General features: G+C 60.1%; 1 protein-coding gene across 1 annotated transcript in view; it reads left to right on the forward strand.

The window, feature by feature from the left end:
- The window catches only part of LOC132689683 (kinesin-like protein KIF19), a 41,037-nt gene that overhangs the window by 13,347 nt on the left and 8,266 nt on the right, over positions 1-19,424 (forward strand). Inside the window, exons 10-17 of the mRNA XM_060649639.3 lie at positions 1,281-1,431; positions 6,780-6,957; positions 8,133-8,310; positions 10,274-10,544; positions 10,978-11,099; positions 12,669-12,796; positions 16,524-16,632; positions 17,240-17,602. Of these exons, the coding sequence (XP_060505622.3) occupies positions 1,281-1,431; positions 6,780-6,957; positions 8,133-8,310; positions 10,274-10,544; positions 10,978-11,099; positions 12,669-12,796; positions 16,524-16,632; positions 17,240-17,602 (1,500 nt within the window). The remainder of the gene's footprint in view (positions 1-1,280; positions 1,432-6,779; positions 6,958-8,132; positions 8,311-10,273; positions 10,545-10,977; positions 11,100-12,668; positions 12,797-16,523; positions 16,633-17,239; positions 17,603-19,424) is intronic.

Consider the following 19,424-nt stretch of genomic DNA (forward strand, 5'->3'; position numbering starts at 1 on the left):
CCTCCAAATCACCAAAGACAAACCGGGACCCGTGTGCGTCCAAACGCTGTGTCACTGGCAAGCCCCAAAGTGCCCGTCCAAGGGGACGCGGCGACTGCTGGGCAGCTGTTACAGAAGGTGGGGTACACGCATCCGGGCAGACGGACCACGCCCCAGCGACAACGCTGGATGAGGGAAGCAAGTAAAAGTGAGAAAACAAAGCCAGGCGGCACCCGGCTGGATCGGTCGGGGGAGCATGGGACTCTTCATCTCTGGGTCATGAGTTTGAGCCCCACGTGGGGCATGGAGCCTACTTAAAAATTGTTTTAAAAAGAATAGTAGCCCCAGTTTGATATGTTTACATAAAAAGAAAAAAAAAAAAAAAAAACCAAACCTGTACCAAGAAACTCCCTATAGGTGTCTCTGTAGATACGTTTATATGAACAGAACCACCTCCGGAGGGCACATGCCCAAGTGACCACAGTGGTTACCTCTGGGGAGGGCCTTTGATGGATGTTCGAATTTTCTGTATTGTGCCAAATACGCATGACATAAAATTTACCATTTTAACCACTTCTAAGTAAGCAGCTCAGGGGCACCGAGCACATTCACATGCTTTGCAGCTGTCCCCACCGTCTGGCTCCAGAACGTTCCCTCTTTCCACACTGAGACCCTGTCCCGTTACACACAGACTCCCCATGTGCTCCCCCAGCCCTGGCCCCACTGTCTACTCTGTGTTTGTGAGTCTGACGACCCTGTGACCTCGTGTGACTGGGTCCCAGTGCGTGTCCTTCTGTGTTGTGAGTCTGACGACCCCAGGATCTCGTGGGAGAGGGTCCTAGTGTGTGTCCTCCCATGTCCGTGAGTCTGACAACCCCGGGACCTCGAGTGAGTGGGTCCCAGTGCGTGTCCTCCCGTGTCCCTGAGTCTGACGACCCGGGGCCTCATGGGAGTGCGTCCCAGTGCGTGTCCTTCCATGTCCATGAGTGTGAAGACCCCGGGACCTCATGTGAGTGGGTCCCAGTGCGTGTCCTTCCGTGTCCGTGAGACTGACGACTCCGTGACTTTGTGTGAATGGGTCCCAGTGTGTGTCCTTCTGTGTCTTGCTGTGTCACTCAGTATCATTTCCTTGGCGTTCATCCACAGGGGAGCAGGTGTCTGGGTTTCCTCTCTTTTTAAGGCTGAGTTGCATTGATCTGAATTTTCTTGACATAAACGTGCTGGCGTAGCTGTAGCATAAATATCACATAGTGGGTCCGTTCTGGCTAGGTCTGACCTTGGCCGCATGTCCCACCCACCAGGTGAAGCGCAACCTACTGAACGTGTCCTACCACATCGCACAGTACACCGACGTCATCTCCAACCTGCGCAGGGAGATCGAGCACCTCAAGTCCAAAATTGAGAAGCAGGAGGAGGAGAAGAGAGGAGAACCCGGGGTCCAGGATGCACAAGGTAGGGCCGAGCTCCTGGGGCCTCCTGTGGCTTTGCCGCCCGAGCCCAGGGCACGTGGCCGTGGCCGTGGATTTCCGTCCCAGCCTGCCACGTGCTGCCTGTCGCTCCCTGGCCCGCAGAGCGCGGGCAGTGGCTGCCTTGTCTGTCTCCTGATCTCTTCCTTCTTTCCTTTTCACCCTCCCACCGTTTTGTTTTTTCTTTCCTCTTAGATCAGTTTTTCTTTAAAAACACAAATCTTTCATCCCGGGATAACTGTAGATTTACACAGAAGTTGCAGAGATAGTACCGAGAGTTCTTCGCTTCCCCTCACGTTGGCGTCTAAATTGTTATTTATTTGTTGAGACAAAACTACACATAACAAAATTCGCCATCTTTTTTTTAAGTTAATTTATTTATTTTGACACAGAGAGAGAGAGAGAGAGAATGGGGGAGGGGGCAGAGAGAGAGAGAATCCCAGGCAGTCTCCACGCTCAGTGCGGAGCCCAACTCAGGACTCAGTCTCACGAACCGTGACGTCATGACCTGAGCCGAAGTCAAGAGTCAGACGCTCAACCCACCAAGCCACCCAGGTGCCCCTAAAACTCACCGTCTGAAAGTGCACCGTTCACTGGCGTTTGGCAGACCCCAAGAGTTCTGGGTTCTCCCCTCCACCTGGCCGGCCCCAAAGCAAACCCCGTGCCTGGCATGCAGTTTCTCTCTGTCCCTCTTCTCCCCCAACCTAGCTTTATTTAGGCCTCCCTTAGGGGTGAGCATATCATAGCTTTTCCATAAAATTATAAAATTAATCAGTAAGTTAAAGTAACCATAAAAATGGCAGTAAGGAAGTCAAGTGTGCTTATGCGTATAAACACGTGCTTACCTACCCACAGACACGTTCTTGTGGCTAAAGGAGATAGGCTTTGCCACAATGAATGAAGACATTTTGAAAATCCGCAAGAAAGAATAAATGGTCCAAAACTGAGGAAGAGAACAGGCGATTCAGAGAATTCCCAGGGGCCGACAAACACGGGAAAAGATTCTTAACTGCGTTAGGAAACAGATACACATTGAGATAATTTTCACTTGTGGGATTGGCTAAAGTTACAATGCCAGGTAACAGCGAGCGGATGGTATGCGATACATTGTGTAAATGGCAGCTTAAACACTCTTACTGGGAACGCGAGTCAACGTGTCTCAGGGAGGCCGGCTTGCGTCTTTTCGAACTTACAGTGTGTGTGTTCTGTGCCCCAGCCCTCTGCACCATGCAGGTGCACCTGCATGCCGCGAGGCATGCCTCTCCCGTGCCCAGGAGGCTGTGGGACCCTAAGGTGCCCATCGGAAGGGGCATCCCCCACTGTGGTTAGGGAGGGTGGCTAGGCCGGTCTGTGCAGCCGGGCCCCTCGAGGGTGCGTCACTGGATGGCCATGAAAGAGTAGCCGCCCTCCGATCCCATTCACCCACCGGAAATCCCACACGTGTCTCTAGATACACGTTCCGGTACAAAACCCCGCAGGGAACGATCCGGAAGGGCACGCATCAAAACGGCAGCCGTGGTTTTCTGTGGGTGGGGATCGGGGATTTGGGGGGTGGAGACCAGATGACAAAGAGGGTCTTCAGTCTTGACCTATTATTCGAATTTTTCTGACAAAACCATGTTCCCGTGTTGCTTGTGTAAATACCGCGAATTATAAAATCGTAGTACTAAGTGTTCATGACGCACAACTTGCTGAATACGGCAAAGCACGGGAGGAAAACAGAACTCAGCCACAGGCCCGCAGCTCACAGCTGGTTCTGTCCCGTCTCTTCAGGAGATGAGCACGTGCGCCCACTGCCCCACGTGCCCCCAGTGCCCCACACGCACCCACCGCCCCACGTGCGCCCCAAAACCAGGGGGGGTCATGCTCTTCACGTACCGGCTGAGGGCCTGCAATGGAAAGGGTGCCCTTCTCAGTGAGGTCCAGATGGCCCTGTCCTCAAGCAGCGTGCACTCTCATGGGAGGGAGACAGCAATGATCGGGTGGAGGTGTGAGACCGAGAAGCCGGGTGGGGTCGGAGTTGGAGGGGAGGAGGCCGCGTGAGCTCGGCCACGTATCAGGGCCTTTCTGAGGAGGCAGCGTCTCGCCGTGCGAAGGAACGAGCCACACACAGACCGGGGGCTGAGCCTTCTGGCCGAGGGGACAGCATGTGTAAAGGGCCTGGGGCAGAGAGCAGGCCGGTGTGGTGGCGCGGGGGCGGAGGTGTGGTGGGGATGAGGCTGGAGAGATGGGCAGGCTGGTGCTGAACGGGCCTGGGCTTATCCTGAGCGTTGGCATCCGGGGAGGCCCGGCAGGGTGTGGGCAGCAGAGCAGAGTTAGGGGCCCCCTTGAGATGCACAGTCGTAAGTGGAAGGGAGACCAGGCGACAGAGCGGTTTGCCTCAGTGTGCTGCCGGGGAGGAGGGTTCTCCACGGTTGTGGGTTAGCCCTGCAAACACGGCAGGACTTTAGGGGAGGCCCGGGGCGACCACCACGGTCTCCCGTGAGCGCCAAGGCAAGGAGGCAGGTTGAAAATGCTCACAGTCCGTGATGGGATTTCCAGCACTCGTGGGGGAGAAGGGCCGGCAGGGAGGGGCAGAGCCCCCAGGCTGCAGCTGCGCCTGTGACCCAGCCCGGGGACCCCGGTCTGTGGAGGTGGATCCCCAGAGGACAGGAGTCAGGAGCGCCTGAGAGGATTCGGGAATCACCAAGAATAAGGAGAGAGCAGTGCTGAGGAGAAACTGCCAGACTGAATGTGGACGTCATCCCTGGAGAAGGGTCAGTGGCATCTGGGAGGCCCTGGTGAGAGGGTCTGTTGATTTCTGCTCCTGTCTTCTGTCCTCTCCTTCCTCACACCAGCTGTGGGTTTCTCCTTGCTTTCCTGGTTCCCTGAGGTCACTGCCATCGTTTTGCTGTGTACCTGTGTGGGTGGTGTTTCCCAGAGAGGGACACGGGATTTGCGTGCGTGCGTAGCGTGGGGCAGGGGCGTGGCTTAGCGCCTTTACACAAACAGCACCAGCCTATAGCTGTGCCTGGTGTCTCTCCTCCAGGATGTGTCCTGGGGCCGCCCGTAAGTGCAAATGGGTCTGCCCCTTCTAACAGAGCGGTGCACAGGAAGGACACACGAGAGTTCGCAGTACCTCGTCCCTTTCGATGGCCACTTGGGGGCTTTCCGGTTACGTAGCCTCGCTGAGCACACGGCGCCTGTTTCTCTCCGGTGATTCGGAGGTTTGGGTTTCTGTTGGAGCAAGAGGATGAGGGAAGTGTGCAAACAAGAGGGGCTGTTGTTGATGGCAACTGAGTCCCACGGGGCCACGAGAGGGTGTTGATGGCAGCTGAGTCCCAAGGGCCAGCAGAGGGTGTTGATGGCAGCTGAATCCCAGGGGGCCAGCGGAGGGCTGGGGGGCCAGTGAGGGTGGAGGACGGGGTTGTTGTGGAGAATTTGCAAAGCCAGGTGGTGGCCAGGATGCTTGGGCTTCGTTGGGGTCGGGGGTCAACAGGATGCATGGTGAGAGAGCCTTCATCCTGATGGCCTCTTAATTATTGGGGCTGGTCCTAGGTGGTCTGTAGTGGGGAGACAGGCAGTGTCCTGAGGGGTGGTGATCTCACGATGAGCCCTGAGGGCACCACAGGCTTTCCTTGGGCCCTGCTCTGCCATGCCTGGGCAGCAGTGGGACCCTGGTGTGCACAGCTTTGCCAGGATCATTATGGGCATTTCCAGGATACCAAGTACTCCCCAGAAACCTTGGTTCGGTCATCTGGCTGCATTGTGCATTTCACCCATCTCCGATCGCTTGACATTTAGGGAAAAGGTGCCCCTTGACCACTGCCCTCGGGTCAGAGGAACAGACTACATGCATCCAGAGTGGAGCTCCCAGTGGGGCAGTCAGGGACTACCGTCTATTAGTCATAAACAGCCATTAGGTAGGAAATTACATGGAAACAAAAAAGACAAAACTGGTTTGTTCTGTGGAACTTATGTTCTAGCAGGAAAGGGAGATGTCAAACATCTATCACAAAATGTTCATCAATTATCGATATGCAGAGGACTGTGAAGGAGAAGGCATGATGTTATCAGAACAAGTGGCAGGTGGACCCAGATTGAGAATCTGGGAGGATTTGCCTGAGGAAGTGAGGTATGAGCTCAGATGGCTAGCCCAGTCACACCCCTCCTTGGATACCTGAGACTCAAATCCAGGTAACCTGACCCCAAACCAGGCAGGGAGACCATCTAAATCTTCTACCCAGTTATCTATCTATGCATCCCTTCATCCATCCATCAATCAATCATTTACTCACCCATTCATCCATCCATGATCTACTCATTCATCTATCCATCCATCCATTATTCACCTGTCCATCCATCTTTCCATCCACCCATTATTCACCCATCCATCTCTCCATCCATCCATCCATCCATTATTCACCTGTCCATCCATCTTTCCATCCACCCATTATTCATCCATCCATTTCTCCATACATCCATCCATACATCCATCCATCCACTCCATCCATCCATCCATGAATCCATTATTCACCTATCTATCCACCTCTCCACCTATCCATCTACTCCATCCATCCATTATTCACCCATCCATCCATCCACTCCATCCATCCATCCATCCATCCATCCTTCACCTGTCCATCCGTCTTTCCATCCATCCATTATTCATCCATCCATCCACTCCATCCATCCATCCATGAATCAATTATTCACCTACCTATCCACCTCTCCACCTATCCATCTACTCCATCCATCCATCCATCCATGAATCCTTTATTCACCTATCCATCCATCTCTCTATCTATCCACTCCATCCATCCATCCATCCATCCATCCATCCATCTATCTCTCCATCCATCCATCCATTATTCACCCATCCACCCATCTCTCCATCCATCCACTCCATCCATCCATCCATCCATCCATCCAGTATTCACCCATCCATCCATCTCTCCATCCATTATTCACCCATCCATCCATCTCTCCATCCATCCATCCATCCATCCATCATCTATTCATCCATCCACCCATCCTTTATGTACCCATCCATTTATCCATTCGTCATTCACTTACCCATTCATCCATCTCTCCATGCATGCATGCATCCATTATTCACCCATCCATCATCCATCCTTTGCCCACCCATCCACTCATCCACCCATCTATCACTTATCCATCCTTCTATCCATCCATCCATCCCTCAGCCACCCACCCAGCCACCCATCCATCCATCCAAACGTGTAGATAGAGCTCCTCCCCAGGCCAGACCCTGGGTTGGTGTGCACGCATGGAGTTCAACCCTGGCTCATGTGTCACTGCTCCTGGCGCAGCTGGCTCTCTTCCTGCCCCCAGTCAGGATCCCCTCACACGATGGAGAGGAGGATAGCTGCCGGCAGATGAACAAGATCCGGGCGCAGCTCGTTGGGGCCTTCAAGGAGCAGTTGGAGATGCGGCGCAGCCTGGTGGCACTGGAGAACACCAACATAGAGCTGCACGTTGACATGTCCCGCCACCTGCTGACCATTGCAGAGTGAGTGTGCCCACTTAGCCAGGTCCTGGGCACCATCCATCCCTATGGGGCCGGGAGGCCAGAGGGGCCACTGGTGGGAGCTCCTGTTTTGCCATCGTCCAGCCTCTCTCTACTGCCTGCAGGCCCCCAGCAGGGACTTTGGTGAAGGCGGCCCCCCTCTCTTCCCAGGCAGGACTCCTGGCCCAGTCCATCCCCGCTCTCCTGCCCCCCCGGGGCGAAGCTGGGCCGGGTGGGAGCAGGCTTCCAGGTCCCTTCGGTTTCTTCGTCTTAGGCTGGAATCCCGAGCCAGCCTGGTAGGTTAGGGTCAAGCCCATTTTACAGCAGAGGATTTTGAGGCTCAGAGGGGATGTGGGTTTGCCCAAGGCCACACAGTCACGAGGCCAGGATGCTTCTACCATTGTACACACCTGCTACTCGTACCTGCTGTGAGTAGCCTGACCACGTGCGGAGGGGCTGATCACGTAAGTTGTCATCCAGAGCGGGACACGTTTGAGAGGAGAAGGCGGTGCTTACAATAGCGTGTTGGCACTGCCCTGGACAAACCGGGACACCCGGCTCCCTGCCTGCAGGAGCTTCAACTCAGCCCTGGGGTCCCGGTCCAATTCTTGTCCCTTCCTCCCAGCATTTGTCCTCCTCCTCCCCCTGCTGCTTCCTCCTTGTTTGTTTTCTAACTTACACAAACGGTGTGATGCCCGCACTGGAGGGATTCCGGTGGCAGGAAACGCTCTCCGTCCCTCTGTTGGTCCCAGCCCCGCTCCTCCCTTCCTTCGGCTCCCCACGGTGCCCGTGGCAGTTCAGACCCAGCCTGGTGCCCTGTGGTGCACCTTTGAGGTTTTGCCCTGCGAGGGGGCCATCGCAGCTAGCCCTCAGAGCCCCAGGTGTGCTGTCGCCTGCCAGCCACGTTCTAAGGCCGAGGTCACCCGGGCAGCCTTGGGGCAGAGCCAGGGTGGGGGTGGCGGGCCGGCTGCAGGGTCCTGCGCTTAATTGCTACAATCCTGCGAAGCGCTCACTGCTTCTTGATTTCCTTCCAGTTGTTGTTCACGCCTCTGTTTGTACACATACAGGAGGTCAGGCCACAGGCCCACGTCTGTCCCTCTGCCAGGTCTAGGCCTGCGGGCAGACCGGCGGGGTGGGGGCCGGCACCCTGACCATTGCCCCTTCTGTTGCGGCCGTAGCTGGGAGCGGGAGAAGGCCCAGCACCTCGTGCACAGGGACAGGATGCCGGAGGGGGACGAGGAGCCGGCAGAGGCGGACGGGGACGAGGGCGAGTCCGTGGAGCCGCCTGAGGTGGCCGTGGCCAGAGAGGAGGTCAACACGCTTCTGGCTGAGCAGAGGAAAGCTGCGGCCCTCAAGGTGGGTGCAGGGGCTGTCCGTGCGCGGGCATGCCCGCTGCTAATGCACGGATGGTGACCCCGTGACAACAGTCCACAGAGCAGGGCCACCCACCGCCGTCCTGTGCATGGCATCCAGGCTCAGGGGGCTGAGATAAACTGTCCCAAGTCCCCAGGGGGCGGGGGGAGAGGTGCTGCACATGACCTGGGCTGACTGCGGGGCCCGTGACCTCCCTGCTGCGGGGGTCGGTGTGCAGGATGGGCGGACCCTGGGGGACCGAGGAGCCGCGGGGCAACCCCACCTGCCTGTCTGCACACACAGCGGGCCTCCAGGTCCGAGGGGTCCTGTGGGCAAGTGCTTCCCATGCGTGGCCTCCGGCTCATTTGTCCCCGAGTCAGGCCTGGGGCACGCGGTGCGGAGGGGGGCGGAACAAGGGACACGGCCAGAGGGGACCCGGTTCCTCCTGGAGAAGCAAGGGCCGGCTGCTTCTCTGAGACGCTCATGCAGTAGCTTGCTTCTCACGTTGTCACGGTCCCGGCAGAGCAGGCACGGCTGGGGAGCCGGGAAGCGCCCTCTAGTCACACGTCCGCGGGTGTCTTCTCTGGCAAGCGGGGGAAGCGCCACGTGCCGAAAGCAGGCGGCACTTGCTTCGCCTCAAGGCTGTGCGGCCAAACCAGCATGTGTCTTCACGGGGCTGCGTGTCCCTGAGCAGTCTGGAGGCTGCGTGGTCTCACTTCAGAAGCCCCCCGGCATTTAGCAATAAGAAAAATGCCTCTTGCTGAAACCATAATGTGCATCAGCAGAGAGCATGAGTTCAGGGGTCAAATTTGGATTCGGAGATGCAGCGTGTAGCATGGAATTGCGAGTCCGTTCGTGAGTTAACCCGCCCGTTCGAGACAAACTTAGGTTTTAAGCGTCCGGTGTGGCGCCAGGCCTGGGGACCCTCCGCCACTGAAGCTGACCGTCTGCCGGATTCTCCCCACCGACGCCGGCGATGTGGCGCGGGGCAGCGTCGTAACGGACCCGCGGACGGGCTGCTGGGGCTGGGGGAGGGGCTGCTGGTGCCTCGGGGGCCGGGGAGGACCTCAGGCAGAAGAGGAGGACCATGCCAGGCAGCCGAGCCAACTCCCCCGAAGTCGCCCCCTCCGCCGCCCAGAGAGGAAGATGTGACGGCTGGAGGAGCCTGCTTGGGCCGCACTGGGGGCTGTCAGCTGACCTGTGCCCGGGGCTGCGGTTCTGGGGGTGGGCGTGCGAGTGGGGTTTCCCACGGTGGACACACGGCGAGGGGTGAGTCCTAGGGTGTGTTCTGAGCGTAGTGTGTTCGGGGAAACTGTGAGGCACAGCAGGGCCAGGACACCTGGAGATGACCGCCGTTGGAAAGATAGTCTTTGCTGGCAGTTCCCAGAGGAGGGGGCACGGGAAGCCATGCGGGCCACAGGGGACGCCCCAGGGCCAGTCAGGAGGCAGAGGGAGGCGGTGCTTGGGCGTGAGCCTTACTGTGGTTTCCGTGGGAAGGAGCGGGTGAGGCAGGGCAAGTAGGCTGAGGCCCGGCCAGTCTGGGTGATTCCAGTGGGCTCCAGGGCATGGGGGCTGTCCCGGCCGTCTGGTCCCTGGGGGGTTAGGACTGGGGGACAGTGGCCCAGAGTGTGAGGGCCCCACGGAGGAGAGGGTCGGGGTGTGGGCTCTGGGTTGGCTGGTCTGCATCCGAGAAGTGTGCTCCTGGGTGAGGGGTTTAGGACCCTCAGGAACTGGCTGGCCCTGGGAGGGGCAGTCCCTCCAGGGACGGCCAGGGCCCAGGTGCGAAAGCCTCAGGACACAGAAAATAAAGGACACGGTAAACGCAGGCGATGGCCGCGCGTCCGCGGGCCCGATCGGTCACCCGGTGTCTCCCTGAGTTCGATCCGCGAAGCGGAGTCCGCAAGAGCGAGCGGACCTGGGAGCCGCGCCCGGGGCCCCTGCCCTGAACGCCCGGTGTCTCCGCCAGGCGGGGCTGGAGCGGCGTCTGGCCAGTGCCAAGGAGAAGGCCTCGCAGCTGGAGCAGCTGCTGCCCGCGCAGGCCAGCAGCGAGGACCAGCGGGAGGTGTTGCGGCTGCTGTGCTGGGCCCACGAGCTGGAGGCCGAGAACACGGAGCTGCGGGCCGACGGCCTGCGCAGGAGGAGTCTGCTGTGGCAGAAGGACTTCGTGATCCGGCGCTACCACCAGCACCGGCGGCTCTGTGAGCAGCTCCTCCGGGACCAGCGGCAGCTGATCGAGGGTGAGCCCGCCCGGCCTGGCCCCGGGAAGCATGGGGGGCGGAGCGGGGCGCCGCGCGTGCTCGGGGAAGACCAGTGCCCCTTCCGGCCCGGCCCGGCCCAGCTCACAGGACACTCTCCGGGAGGTACAGGTAAGTGAGGAAGAGCCAGGCACGGCGCGGGTGCTATGCTCCGTTCGCGCAAGAAATCCGTTCACGCAAGAAATCCGTTCGCGCGAGAAATCCGTTCGCGCACGCAAGGTGCACGGACCACCCGCTGGGGAGTGCGGGGGGGGGGGGGGGGGGGGGTCGTGGGGCACTGCCCGGAAAACCCACCGTCCGGAAAATCCGCCTTTATCGGGTTGGAGTATCTGCCTCCAGGTTCCGAGGAAAGAGGATGCTGTCCTTCCGGCAAGTAGGGACGCGTGCCCGCCCCCGCTCTCCCCGGCCCCTGCAGGTGGCGGCATCGCGGTGCCCGAGTCCCTGGACGAGCGGTACGGTCTGATCCTGCGGGAGCTGGGTGCGGGCTCGCTGAACCGGCTGCTGCTGCTGCACTCGGTCATGTCGAGCTCCCTGCGGGTGAGTGCGCCTGGCGGCTCAGGCCAGTGCTCGCTGTCCCCTCCTGCGCGCCCTGACCCCGTGAGGGGACTGACCCTGAGGTGGGAAGAGGACGCCCGGGAACCACCCCCCCTCCCCCCGCCCCGCACCAGGTGCTGGGGCCAGCGGCGCTGGGCAGGCCGAGCCAGTGGCAAGGGTGCAGGGTTTCGGGGAGGCTGGGTCCGGGGCCCTCTGTGCTGTTCACCGGCAGGCCTGGGACCCTGGACTGCTGCACACCCCATGTGGGACACAGAGGGCTGACGGGAAGGAGCCTGAGTGTGGGCTGGACCTCGGTGCCACGGGGACCCTGGGAGGGATGTGGTTTTAGGTCTTTCCTCCAGGGCGAGCCGGCAGTCCCCTGCATGGGCCCATCTGGGGACTCCCTAGAGAGGAAGGCCGGGGAGGGGGCTCTGCATTCATTTGCCACACGAATCCTGTTTCCCGGCTCTCCCCCTGCCCTGAGCTAGGTAGGGCCCCTCAGCTGCGCCTTCCTAGGAGAGAGGCCAAGGGCTCCCCGGGCTTGGGGCAGGGTGGGCGAGGGGCAGGAGCCCACGCGTGTGGTGTCGGCAGGGCTCCCGGGATCCGACTGCACGTAAAGGTGCTTCCCGCCCCCGCTCAGAGGTCCCAGGTACCCGCATTGTGCCGAGAGCTCCCCGCTTCCCCGGCTCTGCTGGCTCAGTCCCCACGCAGCCATCTGGTTCCCCGCTCACACTACTGCTGTGGGACCTCCTCCCCACCCTTCCGCCTGTCCTATAGTATATGTCAGGGTCCCCAAGACCACCGTCGGGTTCCCTTCCCTAGATGGACTCCCCGAGCTCAGAGAAAGCGTTGTACCAAACCGGAACTCTGACCCCATTAAACCCTCATGCCCTAGCCCCGGCTCCACCGTCTACTCTCTGTCTCTGTGGTTTCGACCACTCCGGGGACCATATAGCACTTGTCCTTTCGTGCCGGGCTTACTTCACTGAGCACGACGCCCTCGTCCATCCATGGGGGAGCAGGTGTCCGAATGTCCTTCCTCTCTGAGGCTGAGTGCCGTCGGGCTGTGTGTGGCCGGACCATACTGTGTGTATCCAGTCACCTGCTCATGGACTTGGGTGCTTGCACCCCTTGGCTCTTGGGAACGTGCTACCGTGAACACGGGTGTGGATGAATCTGCTCTCCGTCCTTGGGGTGCACGCCCAGAAGTGGGATTTCTGGGCCACCTGAGTCCTCTGTGTGTCTTCTCAAGGGCCTGCAGGCTTTGGAGGGCTCTCCGACAGGCGTCTGGCTTGCGCACCACTTTTGCTCCAAGGTCGAGGCTGCGCCCTGGCGGTCCCTGGCACTCGCCCTTGCACAGAGCCTCCTTTCTGTGTCTGTGCTGGGGAGGGCCAGCCGGAAGTGAGCTGGCAGGCTGGCTCGCGGGCCTCCCTGCTGGCTGGTTTCCTTCCAGTGATGGTGGCCAGCGGGAAAGGGACCTCTCTGCGGCCCCTCGGGGATCTCTGCTTGCTGACATGGCTTGCCTGTGTCTGTGGTCCATGCGGCCTCCCCCAGCTCCCCGTCTGTCCCCAGGACGGCTTGGTTCTGAATAAGTCCCCCGCGCCGCAGGAGGAGGCTAGCTGGGACTGGCCAGACGACAGGAAGGACCTCCCGTGGGGTGCCCAGTTTGAACTGCCGCTGATGCTGCTGGAGGAGGACAGGTACCCGGTTCTTCCCTCTCGCGACCCCGCATCACTGCACCCTCGGGCCCGGCTGTGGAGTGTGGCGGGAGGGCTGGGGGCCGGCCCAGGATCGTGGCCCCGGCGTCGCCTCTCGTGGAGTGTGTCGCTATCCCTTCCTTGTAGGGTTAGGACGAGCGAGCGTGTCCTAGGAGGTGCTCACCTAGGTTGGGGAGTTTGGTGCTAGAAAGGCCGTTTTGACACGCGCTTTTTGCTCAACATCAGCCTCCTGGTGCTACCGCCAATGTTTCTATCCTCTCCTCTGTCGACTCATTGCTTTGGTATCTTCTAGCACCCGAGACAGACTCATAGACCGAGCACTCCCAGAGTTCCCTCACGTTAATGGTTAGCGTCTTGCCAGTGTGTGTCACGGGCCTTAGCCAGCTTGGGCTGCTTCACACAACGTCACGGATGGGGGGGGCACAGGCCACAGGGCATTTGCTTCCACAGTTCCGGAGGCTGGGTGTCCGAAATGCCAGGGCTAGCGGGTAGAGTTCTGGTGAGGACCATCTTCCTGGCTGCAGGTGGCCGCCCCCGTGCTGCGTGCTCATGTTGTGGAGGCCTCGCCCCCCTCTCGCAAGGGCACGGTCCCCTGCCATCTGGGTCCCACTCGGTGAGCCCGTTTAGCCGCTATCACCTCCCGACGACTGCACTCCAGGCGGTTGGACCAGGGGTCAAGGCTTCCACGTGGGAACCTGGGGAGGGCACATGCACTGTGGCACAGACGTTGTGACGTAGGTCATATGCTTTAAATCTGGGGCACCTCCCTCCATAACCACCATCCCCGGAATTACTGCTGCTTCCTACCTAGAGTTACATCTCTCCAGTTTTGCCCCAAATACCTTTGCAGCTGGTTTGTCTAAATCAGGAGCAGTGAAGGCCCAGACGCCGTGTTTGGGTGCAATGCCCAGGCTCAGGCTGTGCCCTTTGGGGTAGCGAAGTCACCAGGGCTCCAACCTTGGTGCGTGCGGGCCTATCTGTGTGTGTGTGCACACGGTGCATTTATACGCACGTGTGTATGCACGTGTGCACATACACATGGATGTGCTCGTTTGTGTACTTTTATGCGTGCAAGTGTGGGTGCGTGTGTGTATGTGTGAGTTTTATGTGGGTGCACGTGTGTGCATGGATGTTTGCGTATGTGTGTGTGCATATAAAAACAAAGTGCCCCATCCCTCGGTCAAGACTAGACACGTCTGCCACCTGCCCCTGGGCCCACACCCGCCCGAACCTGCTGCTCGGCCCCCTGATTAGGGAAGGCAGGTGTCGATCCCACCTTGAGACGGGGTTCACTGTAGATCGGTTGCAAAGGAAGCCTGGGACCCCCCACCTCCCATCCTCAGCCTAGAGAGGAGGGGGCCGTGCCTCGCCTCGTGCAGGCCGTACCTGCAGCCACAGCCCGGACCGTGGCGAGACAGCAGGCCGAGCCATCTGCAGGCCGTGAGCTGGAACGCTGGCGTCATGCAGACGGCACGAAGGAGCTCTGTGTCCCTGCACACGGGTGGGGCTGGTGCCACCCGAGGCCTCTCCTACGGCGCCCCAGCCGGTTCCCATGGCAGTGGCTGAGGCCCAGCACCTGTGCCCTCCCCGGGTTGAGGCCCTGGGGCCCTGCCCGTGGGCAGCTGGCAGCCGGGCCCCCAAGCCAGACCGACCAGAGCTTGGTTCCTGGCTGTGCCGGTCACCCACACCATGGTACTGGGCACGTGACTGGCCACCCTGGGCCTCAGGTGCCCCGTCTCTACACGGGGCCAACAGTGACCTCCCCGCAGGGCTGCACGTGTCGGGCGTGGTGGGGACACGGCAGATAGAGCTGCCATTACAAGGAGGACCGAATGCCAGGGGGTGGGGGAAGGAGGCCTCTCACCTCAGTGGGGCTCCTGTACGGGAGCCGGGCTTCTCCCCGGGCTCTTACACTTTCCAGTTGCCGCTGGTCCGGACTCAACGCTTTCAGCTGTGAGTAACGGAATTCTCAGTGAGATTGGTCCAATGTAAACAGGTGTCTGTTGTCTGAGAGTCTGGAGGATGAGCGGACTCGGGGCCATTGTTTAAATGACTCGATGATGCCCACGTCCCTGGCACGTGAATGATGTCTCCCCTTGTGGTCAAAGAGGCTGCCACAGCTCCATAGATCACACCTTCATATAACCACACCTAAACACGGAAGGGAGAGAGGGCTGGCCTTATTTTTTATCTGGGAGAAAAGTCCCTTCGAGAACCTTCCCCAGTAGATGTCACTAAGTCCGTCAATCACCTGCTCTCTCCTGGGCCACTTCCCTACAGAAAAGGGAAAGGAGGACCCTAACCGGCATGGACCGGTCACGACCCATGTCTCCAGGCTGGACACATTGTCACGCAGAGTAACACGGGGGCTTGTTGCACAAGCAGAGGGGTGGCTGTTGGGGAGGGGAGCAGAGTATCGGCCAAACCTCACCACATACTGACTGAGCGCTTGTGCAGGGCACTAAGAAGAGAACGACACAGACGTAGTCTCTATCCTACGAGGGGCAGGTGGGGAGGGGGTACAGGCTGCTCCCTGCCCCAAGGGACCTCTCATGGCCACGTGCCAAGTCTGGAGCTGGCGTAGGAAGCATTACTGCCCAAGTCAGGTGTGGCCTCGGCGACAGGGTCCCCGCTGCTCCGGGTCTCATTCCACAGGTGGAGGCAGGTTTGCAGGGCCCAGCGCCTTGCCCGAGGTTCACCGTGAGGAAGTGGGGGCGCAGGAGGGCAGGCCAAACGTTTGTCTCTGGTTTGGACTCTGGCCGCGGTGCTAGGCAGCCCTGTGCCCTACCGACAGCACCCAGAGGCCTCGCTGGCTCACGTGGTGCTTAAACACCTTGTCATCCAGCTAGCGGTCTACCCAGTGGCTCGAGTTATCGGTGTCCCGGTTTCACCGATGAGACAGCAGAGGTCAGGAGCCCAAGGCCACTCGCCAGGGAGCCTGGGCTTGATGCGTGATGCTCTGTTCTTACAGTCACGGGTGACCTGACCTGACGGAAGGTGAGGAAACCCTGTTCTTTCACAGTAGACACGGTAGGACCGGGGAAAGTTCTGGCTGGAAGTTGTCAGAGGTCCCTTCTCCTTCCAACAGCCAAAGTTTTCCACACAAGGTCTTGGGCAAACTCCTGTGTCTCTGTCCCACCCTCCTCTCCTTGCTGGGCCTCGGATGTGCCGAGCTGGCCCCTGCCCCAGGGCCTTGGCCCATGCTGTTCCCCCTGTTCCTCCTACCTGGCAAGGTCTTCTGCCAGAGCTCGGCACAGCTCTTTCATTGCCATTCTTTGGGCCTGAGCTTAGATGTTTCCTCCTGTTCCATTTCTACTGCAGCGGATCTAACGCCAGCTGGGTGTGCCGCAGTTCAGTTCTGGCACGATCACGCCGAGTTGGCGTCAGACCCCACCAGTTAGGGCCTCCATCCCCCACAAGATTGTCCCCGTGTCAGAAGCCAGCTGCAGCGGAGTCCCCGGGCCACGTGCGCTTCTGTCCAGCTGACCACAACTTCGGGGGGTCCTGTGGCCCCCCCTCAGGTTCTGCAAGAACCCAGAGCCCAGACTCCCGGCGTGGCCCCTGAATGCAGCAGTGTGCAGATGCCACTTGCCCTGGCCTGACGTGGGCTGCGGCCTCCTGGGGTTCAGTCTCCGCTCTCCTTGGCTGGAGGCAGGGCCGAGGGGCCCCGGCAGCTGGCTCAGCTGCCGCCTCTGTGTGTCCCCCACAGCGGTGGCTACACGTCGTCGCAAGCCACGCCATCGAAAACGCTGGGAAAGCAGGATTCCCTTCTCCCTCTGCCATCCCTCCGCATCCTGCTAACGCCTCCGGCTCATGAGGTTGGTGTGCGGCCCTAACCAGGGCCCCGAGCTCCCGGGAGGCCTCTCCTGCCCCCGCAGAGCTGGGGGGGTGGGGGGAGCACAGCTATCAGGAATCTCTTTGGCAGATGGCGGGGGCTTGGGGAAAGGGAAAGGCTGTGAGTATTCACACCTTAGTAGTTTGGGGCCTTTCCTGTGAACCGTCTTTAAGAGGCCGCTAGTCTCATCATGATTACTGGTAATAGTGTGAGTGGTCATACTCTGGGTCACTGTCCCCGGCTGGGGAGGGGAGGATGCCCCTGCCCCATGGGGAGCCCTCCGCCCTGGCTGGAGTGCTGGGAAGTTCAGGTCCCCAAGAAAAGCCCCACCTGTGACTGTGAGTGGTACGTAAGTACCTGGGGCCCCTTGACCCGTGGGTGTGGTGACCCACTCCCCCAGGGTGTCCGGGCCCAGGGACTGGCTTCATCCACCTTCCTGGGCCCTCCTCCCATGGCCAGAAACCTTTACCCCCATACCACTTGCCTCCAATCACAGACTCTGAGTCTGCTTCTGGGGGTCCAATGTGGGGCAGGCCAACAGGGTGGCCCAGTGACGTCTGACCGTCGCTGATGCTGGTTTCCTGCGGCAGGCAGGCCCCCTGAGCGTGAAGAATTTGGTCTCCAAGCTGGGCGCCCCCGCTGGCCTGGACCTGGGTGCCTCGCGGATGGCAGCGGAGGCCGGCGGCCCGGCCCTGAGCGCTCAGACCCTCAAGGAGATGGCCATGAGCACCAAGAGCATCGCTCTCATCGCGGCCACCCGGCGCTCCAAGGCGCAGGACCGCGAGGGTGGCAGCGGCCGCTCCTCCCTCCACCTTCCGGAGGACATGGCCCCGGACTCCAGGGACCCGAGCCCAGCAGACAGGAGGTGGCCCCACGCCAGCCCGGGCCGGGACCGTTCTGCGGAGAAGGCCAGGGGGAAGCTGTCACCCTCCCTCACCTGGAGCATGCAGACGGTGGGTGCACGCTGGCTGGCTCCCAGGGTCCCGGGGTCCAGCTGGGACAGCAGAGCAGGAGCGTCATGGTGGACGGAGAAGGGCCCCAGGTGCAGAGGAGGCAGAGGGAGACCCCCCACACCCCCACCACCCTTCCTCATCAGAAGCCGCGTGCGTGTCTTCCCTGGGTACCGCCTTCTGATCTCGGGTCCTTCCTTAACGTCACTTCATGAACTCTCAAGTACCTTCACGGTATTTGCGTTTTCACCTTAAGAGGGTACCTTGCTTGGTTCTAACACGTCCACTAAACGGTAACAGGGTCGCGAAGCACTGTCCACCGTGAGGCGTCCCTCTCCTGCCAGAGCCCGGCACCAGGCCTGGGAGCATGGCCCTCCTCCGACACCTGCGGGGGGATGAACTCCTTACGCAGCCCCGTTTCGTGGACACTTAGGTTGTCTGCTCCCTGTTCCGTGGCCACGTGGTTGTCTTTCGTTTCTTGTCACTACCCATGATGCTTTGCTGTCCCTCTGTGGGTAGTGCTGTTCATTCCGTTACCTTCTTGGGGTACTGGGCAGTGTTGACCTGTGGAAAGCCTCAGCCCCACGTAGGCAAAATCCAGCACTCAATAGAGTGCCACACCGACCATGCGCCGACCACTCGCTGACCACACTGACCACACTGACCGCCCACTGACCACACTGGTCACTCGCTGGTCACACCAACCACACTGAACACACCGGCCGCTCACTGACCACACCGACCACTCACCGACCACACTGACCACACCACACCGACCACACTGACCACCCCCTGACCACACTGACCACACCGGCCGCTCACTGACCACACCGACCGCTCACTGACTGCTCACTGACCACACTGATCACTCACTGACCACTTGCTGACCACACTGACCACACCGGCTGCTCACTGACCACACTGACCGCTTGCTGACCACACTGACCACACCAACTGCCCACTGACCACTCGCTGACCACAGTGACCACACTGATCACTCACTGACCACACCGACCGCTCACTGACTGCCCACTGACCACACTGACCGCCCACTGACCACACTGATCACTCACTGACCACTTGCTGACCACACTGACCACACCGGCTGCTCACTGACCACACTGACCGCTTGCTGACCACACTAACTGCCCACTGACCACTCGCTGACCACAGTGACCACACTGATCACTCACTGACCACACCGGCCGCTCACTGACCACACCGACCGCTCACTGACTGCCCACTGACCACACTGACCGCCCACTGACCACACTGATCACTCACTGACCGCTTGCTGACCACACTGACCACACCGGCTGCTCACTGACCACACTGACCGCTTGCTGACCACACTGACCACACCAACTGCCCACTGACCACTCGCTGACCACAGTGACCACACTGATCACTCACTGACCACACCGACCGCTTACTGACCACGCTGATCACTCACTGACCACACTGCTCGCTGACCACACTGACCACTCGCTGACCACACCAGCCACACTGACCGCCCACTGATCAGTCACTGACCACACCGGCCGCTCACTGACCACACTGACCGCTCGCTGACCACACTGACCACACCGGTCACTCACTGACCACATTGACCGCTCACGGACCACACCGACCACTCACTGACCACGCTGATCACTCACTGACCACACCAACCGCTCACTGACCACACCGGCCGCTCACTGACAACACTGACCACTCACTGACCACACTGACCACTCGCTGACCACACCAGCCACACTGACCGCCCACTGATCAGTCACTGACCACACCGGCCGCTCACTGACCACACTGACCGCTCGCTGACCAC

This window comes from Panthera onca, chromosome E3 (genome assembly GCF_046562875.1).
Source record: "Panthera onca isolate mPanOnc1 chromosome E3, mPanOnc1 haplotype 2, whole genome shotgun sequence".
Taxonomy (NCBI): domain Eukaryota; kingdom Metazoa; phylum Chordata; class Mammalia; order Carnivora; family Felidae; genus Panthera; species Panthera onca.